This window comes from Ictalurus punctatus, chromosome 12 (genome assembly GCF_001660625.3).
Source record: "Ictalurus punctatus breed USDA103 chromosome 12, Coco_2.0, whole genome shotgun sequence".
In the NCBI taxonomy this organism is placed as follows: domain Eukaryota; kingdom Metazoa; phylum Chordata; class Actinopteri; order Siluriformes; family Ictaluridae; genus Ictalurus; species Ictalurus punctatus.
This window is the reverse complement of record NC_030427.2, coordinates 21,485,731-21,498,990: the sequence shown is the minus strand read 5'-3', so window position 1 is coordinate 21,498,990 and position 13,260 is coordinate 21,485,731. Positions and strand designations below refer to the sequence as shown.

The 13,260-nt window shown below is 38.5% G+C and overlaps 1 protein-coding gene across 5 annotated transcripts in view; it reads left to right on the top strand.

Moving 5' to 3' along the window:
- ptprua (protein tyrosine phosphatase receptor type Ua) overlaps window positions 1-13,260 on the top strand; it is a 297,952-nt gene that overhangs the window by 59,971 nt on the left and 224,721 nt on the right. For 4 of the 5 annotated variants that reach the window (XM_047159179.2, XM_017480743.3, XM_047159178.2 and 1 more), the window contains exon 2: window positions 11,196-11,324. In XM_047159179.2, coding sequence (XP_047015135.2) covers window positions 11,196-11,324 — 129 coding nt within the window. The remainder of the gene's footprint in view (window positions 1-11,195; window positions 11,325-13,260) is intronic. The other variant, XM_017480742.3, reaches the window with a different exon arrangement.

Below are 13,260 nucleotides of genomic sequence, written 5' to 3'. Positions count from 1 at the left end.
TGTGTGTGTGTGTGTGTAGGGATGTGTGTGTGTGTGTGTGGGGGGGGTGTATGTGGAGTTGTAATGAAACAATTTCACACAACACCATACACCCTGCAGGGCCAATCGGAACCCACCACACCAAGAAAGAGGTATGGCATGAGGGAGAGGCTAGACATAGCCTCTAACACTGTCTGGGATAACTGTCACTTCCTTCGTTTGTCAGTGGTTCTTGCCATTACACTGAAGAATGAAATCAACTGAGAGAAACAGATACAAAGGAAATAAACTCAACCAAAAGAAAGTAGGCAGTTAACCAAGTGTTTTTTGCCTAGAGTGCATAAGAAAAGGGAAAAATATAAGCTTTTTTTCAGTAAGCTCAGTATGTACATATCCATCCGTTCATCCTTCCATTTATCCCTCCATCAATTTTCTGTACCTCTTATCCTACACAGGGTCACGGGGAGACTGGAGCCTCTCCCAGGGGACTTGGGGCATGCCCATACATGCCCATCACATGCCCATTCACACACTACAGACAATTTAGAGATGCCAATTAGCCTACAACAAAAGTCTTTGGACTAGGGGAGGAAACTGGAGTACCTGGAAAAAAACCCCGAAGCACGGGGAGTACATGCACTCTCCAGTATGCACATATGTTAAATAAAAATGAAATAAGATAAAATAGCATTTTAGTGCTTGTACTTTATTATTTATAGTGTAGGCAATTATTTAAATGCAATTAAATAGTCAGAAAGTAGGCAAAACAGGTAGTGTGAAAGTATACAAAAAGTATAGTACAAGTACAATGAATGCAAGCATTTCACTATATTACATAAGAAAGGAATTAAAGAAAAAAAATGAAAATTGCAAGATGTTAAAAAGGACTGAACAGTTGACTAGAAATGAATGTCAGAAGTCAATACAGCTGGATTCAGGAAAACAGACAAAAATGATGAGAAACACCTTTGCTGTATGTTAACATTCCCATGCCTCCCCACCAGGCCAAACAGTGGGCCTTCCAGATTCAAGGATGCCAATGTCTAAGCCTGTGGATGCTGAGAATGAACACCAACTGTATGTCCTTGGAATTGACCAACCTAGAGAAAGCAGGATGGCTGTCTGGCAGACTGGTAGACCTTAATTCGAATCTGACCCAAGTAAACAGCCTATTGTAAACAGCCCAAGTAAACAGCCTAAATGACCATGTCCAGTGGCGATGGAGCCATGTAGATGACTTGGTGACAGACATGACTTTTTGTTGATCCTGGAATTGAAGGCACATTTGCTCTTCAGCTCGGTACTCCTTATAACCGGACCAGAAGGCATTGATTGGATCATCAGACCAACTGCTTGTCTGTCACTGGAGGCAGACAAAGAAACTCATCTGTCTAAACATAGACCAGCCCTCTGGATGGTCATCACCTTGACCTAGCATGAAAAAAAGGAATATGTGGTCAGTCAGATTTATGAGACCGTATTACATATAGTTTGGATAAAAATATTTTGTCATTTTAATAATAGGTTTCTGAACAAAATGAGATTTCATTGCTTATGCTAAACTGAGTCTATACTAAACAGCTAAACTAAACTAACCTAATCTAAACAAGTTTCTAATTGCTAGATTGAATTATGTCGAGTGAGTGTGACTGATTCACGTAGTGCTAATGTAAACAAATTACATTCTGAAATCTTGCAAGCACATTGGCACTGATGAGAACTATAACTATATAAATGGTAAAATGGTAAATGGTAACTATATAATTAAAAAATGAATACAATTAAAATGTGCAGAATTATAGCGCAGTGATAATGTGGCTGTCACAACAAAGCTCACAACATTGGCTTGATGCTTAGTTCAGGTGAATGTGTAGTTTGAATTTATTCAGCGTTTTGAAAATACATGCTCAAATCATGTTGGATGTATGATAATAAATTGATAATGCAACTAAATGCAACAGTATTTATAACAGTATTGTTAATGCAACAGTATACCAGTGGGGCAATTACTGGCTCCTAATCATAGGTATTACTTATAACTGTACAAAGAGATTCTGAGAGAAAAGTAAGAGAATGACCTACAACTGAAAAACGTGCTCCAGGCCGATATGGCATGAGCATGGTGATGAGTTGGGTATTTTTTTTCTTCAGCTGCCTTAAGCTTTAAACTCACAGCAGACATATTTGCTTGCATCCATTTCTTCATTCTGCCCCAAGAATATGACTGAGAACTAAATACACAAACAAGTTCACTAAAGTTATTTGATGCCATACAGTACTATTGGTTTTTATCACTCTATTTGATTTATGTTTTTTTTGCTGCTCTAAACTGGCTCAGTGTGTTTCTGTGTGTGTGTGTGTGTGTGTGTGTGTGTGTGTGTGTGTGTGTGTGCATGGTGCACTGCAATGTACTGGTATACCACTCAAGATGTATTTCCACATCTTGCCCAAAATACCTAGGCGGCCTTAATTCGTACATACTTTACTAAAAGACCATTCCCAGAATTTGTATAACTTGTATGAAACACACTTCTTTTTCATACAGTTACACGTTTTATGGGCACTTGTATATATGAGGAAATACCCAGCTTGGTCATAGCGATACCTTGTTGACCCAGGATAGGCTGTGGATTAGGGATGAAATGGTTACCGGTTTCACAATAAACCACGATAAAATTCCCCAGTGGTTAGTATTACTGTGTCACACTTAATTTTCATTAAAACCGTGCGCGAATATCGTGATTTGGAAAACTCATGGTAAATGCTGTCCATACTCACCAAGTATGAATCTTACGCAGGCGCAGCAGTTTTTCTGAGCATGAAAATGGATACTACTTTTAAAAACTGCACACGTCTGCTCAATTCAACATGATTCGAAAGAGTCAGAGTCGCAGCACACATGAGCAGGAGTCAGATTTCATGTCTCACGTGATGAAAGTGAGGCTAGCTGACTGACAGGAAGCGTGAGGCGAGCTGACTGACAAGACGATGAGAAAGATTTGGTTTAATATAAGCGAGTTTGTACTGTACATTGTACTGTTTTGTTGTTGTTGGTGGTGTTTTTCATTAAAAATAATAAGGAACCCACCATTCAAGCAATTGCCGTCCCCGAATTGCCGCTAATTCGAAAGCGAAATTGAAGTGTGCACTGCGCACAGGCATTCATAAGCGATTTAAAAACGAGGGGGAAAAATGTAAAAGTGCCAACGAAGTGCCAAAGCCCTCTTTCGCAGCAACTTTCTTCTGGCAAGTTCTGCAGACAGGGTTACCATCTTCTATTAAATTTCCCTCATCATTTCTATCAAATCCAAAATAAGACCACACTTCGGATTTGGTCCTCTTGGAAGGTTGGAAATTCTCCCGAGCGCTGTCACTGCCTTCCACCATGTTCTCTCACTGAAATAAATTATTTTTATTACTTTAAAAAAGCAAAACAACAGTGAGGGCAGTGCTGTAAGTGATGTAATCGGTATGTGGCTGAACAAAAATATAAAACCTGCTTAAATGATTTCAGTGTGTGCCTGTACTTTTTGTATAATTTCAGCACATTTTAACAATACCGTGATAATAGTGATAACTGTGATATTTTTGGTCACGATAATATATGAAATGAAGTGTGTTGGTTGAATATCTAGATTTGTTGACTGAAAGAAAGTGTTGTATAACTCATTACATTTATTTCTTATGTCCGACATATCTAAAAGCAGTAGATAACTAATGCAGATAGGCCCATTAAAGTTAAATAAATAATTACAATCTTTCATTTCACTGGTCACAAAATTGTATTGTTAAAAACTATGGTAGCTTCAAAAGTTTTTTGGCTGCTCCCCTTCTGGGTCGCCACACCAGATTATGCCGGATGCTACTCCTGTCACAATCCTCCCCATTTTCTGGGCTTGGGACTGGCACTGAGCGTGCGCTTGCTTGTGTAACCCTGAGAGCGCCGCATGCTATCCACTAGTCCACCAGGGAACCGTGGTAGCTTAAAAAGTAATGGATTTTATTTAGAAGCACAATTCATCATCATCTGTAGGATAGGTAACAAACAGCCATTTATTAATAGTCAGTGTCAGTCGTGTAATGTTACTAATACGTCTCTTGGGTGATCTGACCATGACCGTGCTTATTATAAATTTATCATGCTTACATACTTGCTCTATGAGTCAATTTTGCAGTTTGCTATAATCTTCCCACAGAGGATTCAGAGTGAAAGTATTTTTTTTATTCCATTATTCTATAATATACTGTACATACTATATATTATTATAGTAATAATGGAATCAGTGGGGTACCTTTATTAAATTTTGTAAAAAGCTTTAGTGTATATGATGCAGGATTTATTTTTTTCTTGAAAGAAAGAAACATGATTGTTGACTAAATGGAGGAAAAAAAAAATCTTTATAATATGATGTTATTGTGCTGTTGTGAGTCATCTTGACAATCCTGTAACAGTAATTCACACCCGCTGTGTACGGGATGTCGGATCAAAATTGGCAGGAAAACTGTACGCATATGTCATATGCATATGTCGCACACTGGCTCAGAAACGTCAAAGGTTTTAAAGCCCAAAAGTCAGACATGAAAGAAGTTCGACTACACATCGGAAGGAGCTGGCAGCCAATCAGGAGAGCTAGAGAGCCTGAGAGTTTAAACAAAGTGAACGAGTGAAAAACTTTGATACACTATAAGAGGAATAAGGAATGACAGAGAGATTTTTTTTTTTCTTGCTCAACTCATCATTTTTGTTCGCTAATTTAGAATGATAGAATAATGTCAGCCAGTTAAAAAAACAAAACTTCCAACCTTAACCCGGACCGCAGAATGTGTCACCATCTTCAAGAATCATCTAAAGACCCACCTCTTCCGTGAACACATAACCAAGCCCTAAAAAAACAAAAAACCTTACTCTGGCACTTACACCTCTACTCTGCGCACTTTGCTTCTTCTAGAACTCAATTAAGAGATCTTGTATGGTAGCACTACTTTTATTGTTCTCTGCTTGATATATCGCTTTGCTTGTATTCTCTCATTCGTAAGTTGCATTGGATAAAAGAGTCTGATAAATGAATAAATGTAAATGTAATGATAACTATGTACAACCAAATATGGTTTACCAGCTTTTACTTGCTTTAAAACCAAGAAAAAAACATGGAAGTATGAAGTGAGACACTAAAAACCATTAAACATATACAAAAAGACAAGACATTTACAAGCTGGTACAGTAATTTGTACATATTGTAGCCCTGCATGTATAAACAGAAATTTAGTTGTGGTTGAGATTCTGCAGTGTTTTGTTCAATATGCTGTATATCAGTTCATGTTTTTCATCTCATCCTACCCAAATCCATAGACTATGCAAAAGTAGAAATATTGTTTATCCAGTGGCATGGCACAACAATGGTCACACAAGCCATGATGTATACAATATTAAATTTTATTGTATTTATGTATAGCTCTTTAAGCATTCTTACATAGTAGAGTTGCAAAAATTCAGATCCACAGTTGAGCAGTCAGAGCTATCAGATACAGCAAGGAACAATACCCTGAGATGACATGAGAAAGAAACCTTGAGAGGAACCAGACTCAAAATGGACCCATACTCTTCTGGTTGACACCAGATAGTGGGATTTTGATCAGATGGTACAGCTGTATAGCGTGGGTTGACAGTTGACAGTGCAGATACAGTGTAATGCCTGATTTGAAGGCAGAATAATCTGATTCCAGCATGCGATTTTTTTCCAGGCTCTATTCACTGAACTAGACTAAAACGAGACTCAGTCTGTCATTCTGCAATGGGAAAACAACCTTCTCACTGTTATTCACGCTGTAGATTGCCTCACAACCTTCAAATCCTTCAAATGTCACCTGATGACACAGTCAGTACGTTTACATGGACAACAATAATCTGATTTTAACCCGATTAAGACGATTCTCTGATTAAGAAACTAGCATGTAAACAGCGATTATTGATGACCTTAATCCGACTAAAGTAAACACAAATCAAATTAAGACATATGGAGCATTCCTGTTTTAGTCACATTTTCGACGTGCGCTACAGATATGTACACACCTTAATTACGCTATTAAAGTCGTGTGGGAATTTTCACTGCATTTTGCGACAGGACACATACACACATGGCAGTGCTCATCCATTTGACGGCAAACAAGAGTATGGCTGCGTCCGAAACCGCATACTTCCCTCTACAGTATAGAGTAGATGAAATACATGTATTTAGACTACTATATAGTAGGTAAGTATGTGGTTTGGGACGCAGCTCATGGCTTCAAGCAGTAGTCTATTTGCACGTATAGCATGACAAATCATTAACTGCACTTTCGAAGCTTTCGTAAAATTAAAAATGAAACTCCAAAAACTGTATACTGTATCGTAATGAAGACGAACTGTATGTCAATACGTGAAATTCTGGAGGGAACGTCGGACGGCGTGGCGTGGGGACATAATGACATGTACCGTTAATCGATCGATGTGCTATAACATTTAAAACGGGAACATGAAAGGATTGTTATAAACGCGACTCATGTAAACACCTTAATCACAATATTGTCTTATTCAGAATAAGCTCAATAATTACATTACTGCTGTCCATGTAAACATAGTCAGTGTTTGGCCACATGATACCACATATTGTACATTGGCATGAAAGAAATAGTAGTTATTGATTAGCTAATAGGTGAACTACCCCATTAATCTGTGTGCTATTACTTACTACTTCGTTAATCAGAGTTTCTAGTTAGTTAATAGTAGTTACTAGAATATTAATATTGCATTATTCATTTCTTTCTGTGTAGTCAATCATTAATGACGGCTCCGTTTTCTAAAGTGTTACCCATACATGTAACTCTCTCTCCCACTCAGGCCTTGTTTACACTAATGCATTTTTGTTTTAAAATGGTGTTTTAAAATGAAAACAATTCTCGTCCACACTGGTGTTTCCACTGGGATCGTTCAGAAACGATCGTCCACACTACACGACCGAATATGCAAGTCATATGACCATTTATGCACATTGGGCATGCGCATACAAGTGTAAACAGGAAGTTGGTTGCTAGTCACTGGTAGGCACAACAAGGAGCATGTTGGTGAGGAAAAGCAAGGACATGTTTTTTAAACATCGGGTTTATTACTTTCTAGTCATTCTATTTTCCTTGTCATGTTTTTTCTTTATATATATATATATATATATATATCCATATATATATATATATGGACAATCGAGGCTAGCATGTACGCTAGTGTGTACTTAATCAAACAATTAACTTTATTTGTAACATTAGTACACTGGCACATTGCAGTGAAAACATCAATGATACATCATGGTAAAAACAGATGCATAGGTCACATAAGCAGTCATACACTCGTTAAGAAATAAAACAATAAGGGATATTATTTCTTTTTAATGTAGGCTGTTTTTTGCTACTCTTAATGTGGGCTGCTCAAATGGCTTATGGGTCAAGAAACCTTGTCACCACGCGTCTCCCTTGTTTCCCCTCGGTTTCATTGTCCTCTGTCTGCTCTCTTTTGGTGTAACCCAAAACCAGCGTTCCATGTAGGGCTTGTGCCACTTGAAATGAGCTTTGTTGCCGATTGCTCTAATCATAGCTCACCTCTTGTGCATGTAGGCAGCTGCAGCATTATAAAATACAGAATTTAACTGCACAGTGGCTGCTAAGAATGACAACAAAGCCAGTAAAGTTAGCAGTTCAGTCTCCGTGTTGTTGTGTATACGATCAAGGTAGCGTAATGGTCATATGGTAGGGGCTTGACGAATCAGGGAAGGATACGCAATGATCCAGAAGACCCAATTGGGGCGAATGTGGGCAAAGCCACGCCTTTGTTTTCAAAAGTCTTCGTTTTGGTCTGTTTACAGTGAACGCGAGCCCAGAGTTTTCAATCTAATGCTGCATTCACACATACAGCTATTTTATCGCTGCAAGTCGGCAGATCTCATTGAAAATGAACGGTCTCCGGTCGCATTGTCGTTGCAAGTCGCTTTATGTGTGAATGTAACTTAAAACAGGGTATTCTGTGTTTCCAAAAGTTTCCATTTCCATGGGTCAAGAGTTCTGGACGATAGGCGTAACCATAGCAAAAGTTTAAAACGAAAACGCACTAGTGTAAACAGGGCCTAAGTGTATTGTATGTTTAGATAAGTCTACCCAGGCAATTAGCTATGATTTTCAGGCATTTTTTTTAGGTGATTACGTACCTGACATAAACCATTGTACCTTGCAGTTACCCATACTTAGTATTTTCAGTAGTGTGTACTATTGCATATCATGACATTTGTTCAAAACTAATTGTTTTGAGAGCATTGAATGTAGCAATTTGGTCTAGCATGGGTAACAATTACTTTCTCCGTCTTATGATTGAAAGAACACTTAAACCCTCTGACTAGAGCTCAGGTGTTTCATCTCATTGACTGAGGGATTGAAATGAACATACTGCTCTGGTGAGTAGCAGATTAGTTGTAATAATGATATAAACAATTTTTTTTGTTCTGCACTGAGCTACAGTCAGGCCGTTTGCCATCTGTGGGCGCTACTTTAGGCCTCCTGTTCAATTCATTACTTAGCAATTGATATCCCAGTGAGCCAACCATTATATCAACTAAATAAAAAAATGTTTACCTTGATGAAAAAAATTCAGTAGTATTATTTTTCCACTTTCATATGCTTCAATTAAGTAATTAAATAATTCAAACATGGTTTCATCATCTGACTTCATGTGTTGGAGCCATACAGAAACACTTTTAATTGTTGTTTTAACTTGTTAATTGTTTAAAGTTAAAATACTAGGCCATAAAAAAATAGCTTAATACATGATGAGTAAAGGCACAGGGAGCATTTGACACACTTGGCTGCATGCTGTGTGTATGTAGGACCCATTTACAGTATAAGGGTAACCTGGTTTTGCATATGTAACACATCTCTGTTTTGAACACCAGTATTTTACCACTCCTTCAAAAATAAGCTTATTAAAAATTAGTCAGTTAATTTGTGATAGCAGGTATAATGAAGTGAATTCAGTGTCATGAGCTTTGAGTTACTGCACAGGAAAAGCAGTTAATCATAGGCTTGAATTAAACTCTCAGTAAAATTTAGTCATCTAACCTGCAGAGGTTGTAATTCCTATCAGCAGGTTTTCTTGACAAGTTGCTCATGGTAGCCTTTATTTATTTATTTATTTATTTTTCTTAAACATTAGAGGGTTTTATTACACCTATTGCATACTGGTTTTGTTTTGTGTGGTCACTTCTTAATTTCAACAGCAAGATAAGAACTCCCACTCTCTGAGGCCATCTATTCAGCAAGTTGCTTCATCATGTGAAGCAAATTAGCATGTGTAATTTGTGCACACTTTTTTTTTTTTAGGTATCGAACCATTTATCATAGTGTTGTTTGAATGTCTCAGCTAGAGGGCTAGATAGACTCAGTTCCAGTTGGTTGACTCTCACACTGCGGCCCCCACTTGCCTTCTGGACTGACGTGGAACTAAATTGCCCCCAGAGCGTGAAAGGTGACTAGCTCTCTCCAGTGGGGCACCACTACCAAACTGTGCCTTGTGCCGCCAGAGAGTTAGAACTCATGCACATCTCTTTCAGTGGTATTTTGGGATTAGCTACAGGATTATGCCACACTTTTGAAATTTCTTTATTACTAATATGGCCAAGTCCCCCTATTTCATGGACAGGCTCCACAATTAGTGGTGCACTGTTTGAAGTCTGACCCACAGACAAAAATTGGGGGCACTCAGGTGCCTGCTAGGGACCTGAGAGCATGACTCTGTCCATTTGAGGTTTGTATTCTAAACTGTATGTGGGCATTTAGCTATGGTGGTTTGAGGGTTTCATGTAGTCGGTCCATTTGGTGGTGCTGTTTTCAAATTTGTGTGTAAATCAGATTAGTAGAGAGCTGTCCTGCATCCTGGCCTAGTTGTTCATCTGCCAGAAATAAAGTTTCAGTGACCATTGTCACAAAGGCGTTGTCTACATGCCTAGAACGACGTTATGATCACTTGCTTGACCTCTTACTCTGTTTATCAATTGTCATTACTTGATTGATTTGGCTGCAGCACTTAGGTTGGATTTAACTCCAAACTGTTACAAAGTAATCGTAATTAGTTAATTCCTACCTCTATTGCCAGCTTTGAAGGATGAATCTCCAACCATAGTCAGATATCAACAAGGTACACACGAGGTCTGATGTGCACAACGTGGCAAAAATAAGGGAATGATTGCCATATGACAATGGTAGTTATATTAAATACTACATCGTAACAGTCACAAGGTCTCAGCAGGCATGCACATGCACACAAAGGCATACAGGTGATTCCCACCACCCTTGGTAATAAGGTTTTGTGATAGAGAACTGACTTTGTGAGAAAGGAGTTGAGTTACTAATTTAACCCTCATGTAGGTATCGCATCGAGAATGGGATCTTGCAAGACCCAAAGAACCTAACAAAATAACCGTGGGAGCAGGTAGTGTTCACTATCATGCAGACAGAGTTTGACCATCAGATATAAAGCTTGTGGAACAAATCTCATGGAGAGTATTGGACTCGTTGAGGTGCTTGTGCAGCAATACCTGACATGTTTAATTGCAGTTACTCTTTCATATTTGATATATGTTTTGTTTTTTATCTTGGTCATGGTTTCTAGGGTTCATATGATTATTTCTTAATATTTTGTGGAACTACGTTCATTAGAAAATAATGACAGTGGGAAGAAATAAATGCAGGAATGGTGGGATTGGTTGAAGTTTCTATAGGAGTGTGCACCAAATGGATTAAAAATATACAAAAAAAAAAACCCAGTCCATTGCACACGCCTACCCTCTGTTCTGTTTAATACTTAGCTGTGGATTATGCACTTACTCGTATGGTAGCTGATGGTAGATGTAACATGACATGAACTAAAATGAATTTTTCTTCAGATTTACAAAGGCTGGCGATGTTCAAGATATTTATTCCACCTCTTTAATCAGAGCAACATAATCTGTCTAAAAAACATATTATTTTTATTGTTCATTAGAGAAACTGAGCCCAAAAAATAAAGCATTTGTCTGTGAAATAAATCGCATTTAGGAGAGTTCATTATTAAGGCACTGGGCTACATCTTTTAACATGGTAACCTAGGAATGTATTATGTTTTAAATTTAGCAGTGTTTATAATGCATGTTGTTTTCTCTGTGAAGCAGGTTGCACATTTGAAGAGGATTCAAACGCCGACCTGTGCGAGTACAGACAGGAACAGGAGGATGACTTTGACTGGCAGTTGGTGCGAACCTCCAGCTGGCCCTCAGTGCCCTCTGACCTCACATGGGGTGAGTTCTACAGAATGAGCCTCTTTCAGTCTTGCCACCTGTCTCCCACAATGCACCTCTCTGTGCAGGGCATCTGGTGCTCCAGCTTCAGCATCTGAAAAAATAATAAAGGAGCTTAGAATCTCTACTCAGCTACTCTGGTTAATCAGTTAATATCAACTGATTATTCATGGTTTGTCTATAAATCGATTATTGCTGAAATAGTTCTTATTATGTCAGAGTTCTGGATAATATTATTTGTTTGTGTGAAGGTAAGCTTACCTTAAACATCCAAGCAGAAAATGATGAGAGATTAACAATTAACATCTTATTTGCATGCATAAGCAAGTGTCAGTGAGTCACAGCAGTTCCTTTTTTTTTTATTTATATGTACAATTTATAGCTTTCACTGTTTAATCTCAGCCTCAAAAGAAGATTGGCCTGTGCTTGATGACAATCGTTTCCTCTTCAGCCAGCTTCACTCCAGTCTCTGGGGCTCAGCATGGGCCTGTGCTGATTACATTTCAGCCTATTCTGCTGAGGTGCAAAAAAGTACAGAACTTTAACTCTGTCCTCATGGGCCTTTTAGAGATCCACACACCCACACACAAAGATACTTTCACAGTGTTTGATTGGTGGGTCTCTCTTTTTGCAGAGGACTATTGTCTGGTTTTATACAAGACCTCTAGGAGCCTATAATCATTAGACGAGGCATAGTAGATAAGTTGGCAGATAGTCACTCCCCTTGACTGTGTATTATTTGTGTTTACAGTCCAAGCATTTCTGTTCCTGGAGCTTTTTTTGTATGAGTTCTTGGCTTGGTCAAAATCGCATGCAGAGATGTTAGCCAGGTCTTAAAAACTAACACTTATCTGCTGTGTTAAATTCCTTGAAAGCTTCTAATGAGATACCAAGTGAGACAGTAGCTTAGTGCATTGGGCATTGCTGGCTCAATAGTATTGATCCTCAGTGAGATACTGTTGTCATGTGAATGAGGTGGGACTGCAGTGAGAGAAAAAACAAAACAGTACAGCGACAGAGTTGTTCCTGTGTGTATATCCACTTTTACTGCTAAGTGTGCTTCTAGTGAAACAATGGGTAAACCCATAACAGTTATCAGGCAAGGACACAACAGCCTTTATTTTTATGGTGGTCAAGAGAGAGAGAGAGAGGGAGAGAGAGAGAGAGAGAGAGAGAGAGAGAGAGAGAGCATTCTTCCAGCACCTTTAACCATATTATATAACCAATCACCAGTCAAAGTTTCAACTAGCCTGCTCATAGGGCTTTGTTTATTTATTTATTTATTTATTTATTTTCTATTTTCTATTATACACTATATGACCAAATGTATGTGGACACCTGACCATCACACCCATATGTGTTTGCTGAATATCCCATTACAGAGTTAGCCCCCATTTGTTGTTATAATAACCTCTACTCTTCTGCAAAGGCTTTCCACTAGATTTTGGAGCGTGGCTGTTGGGATTTGTGAACATTCAGCCACAAGATCATTAGTGAGGTCAGGCACTGATGTTGGGTGAGGAGATCTTGGGTGCAGTCAGTGTTCCTGTTCATCCCAAAGGTGTTCAGTGGGTTTGAGGTCAGGGTTTTGTGCTGGACACTTGAGTTCTTCCACTTAAACCTTGGCAAACCATGTCTTCATGGAGATCAATTTGTGCACTGGGACATTAACATACTGGAACAGGTTTAGGCTGGTTAGTTCCAGTGAAGAGAAATTGTAATTCTACGGTATACAAAAACATCCTAGACAATTGTGTGCTTCCAACTTTATGGGAACAGTTTGGGAAGACCCATATATGGGTGTGATGAGAAGGTGCCCACATACTTTTGGCCATATAGTGTTGTATAAGTGTTATATAAGTCCCCTTCCAACCCAAGTCTAGCAGAATGGTTGTTATTGAATATAATGTATATACAACCTATTTAGAATAACAGC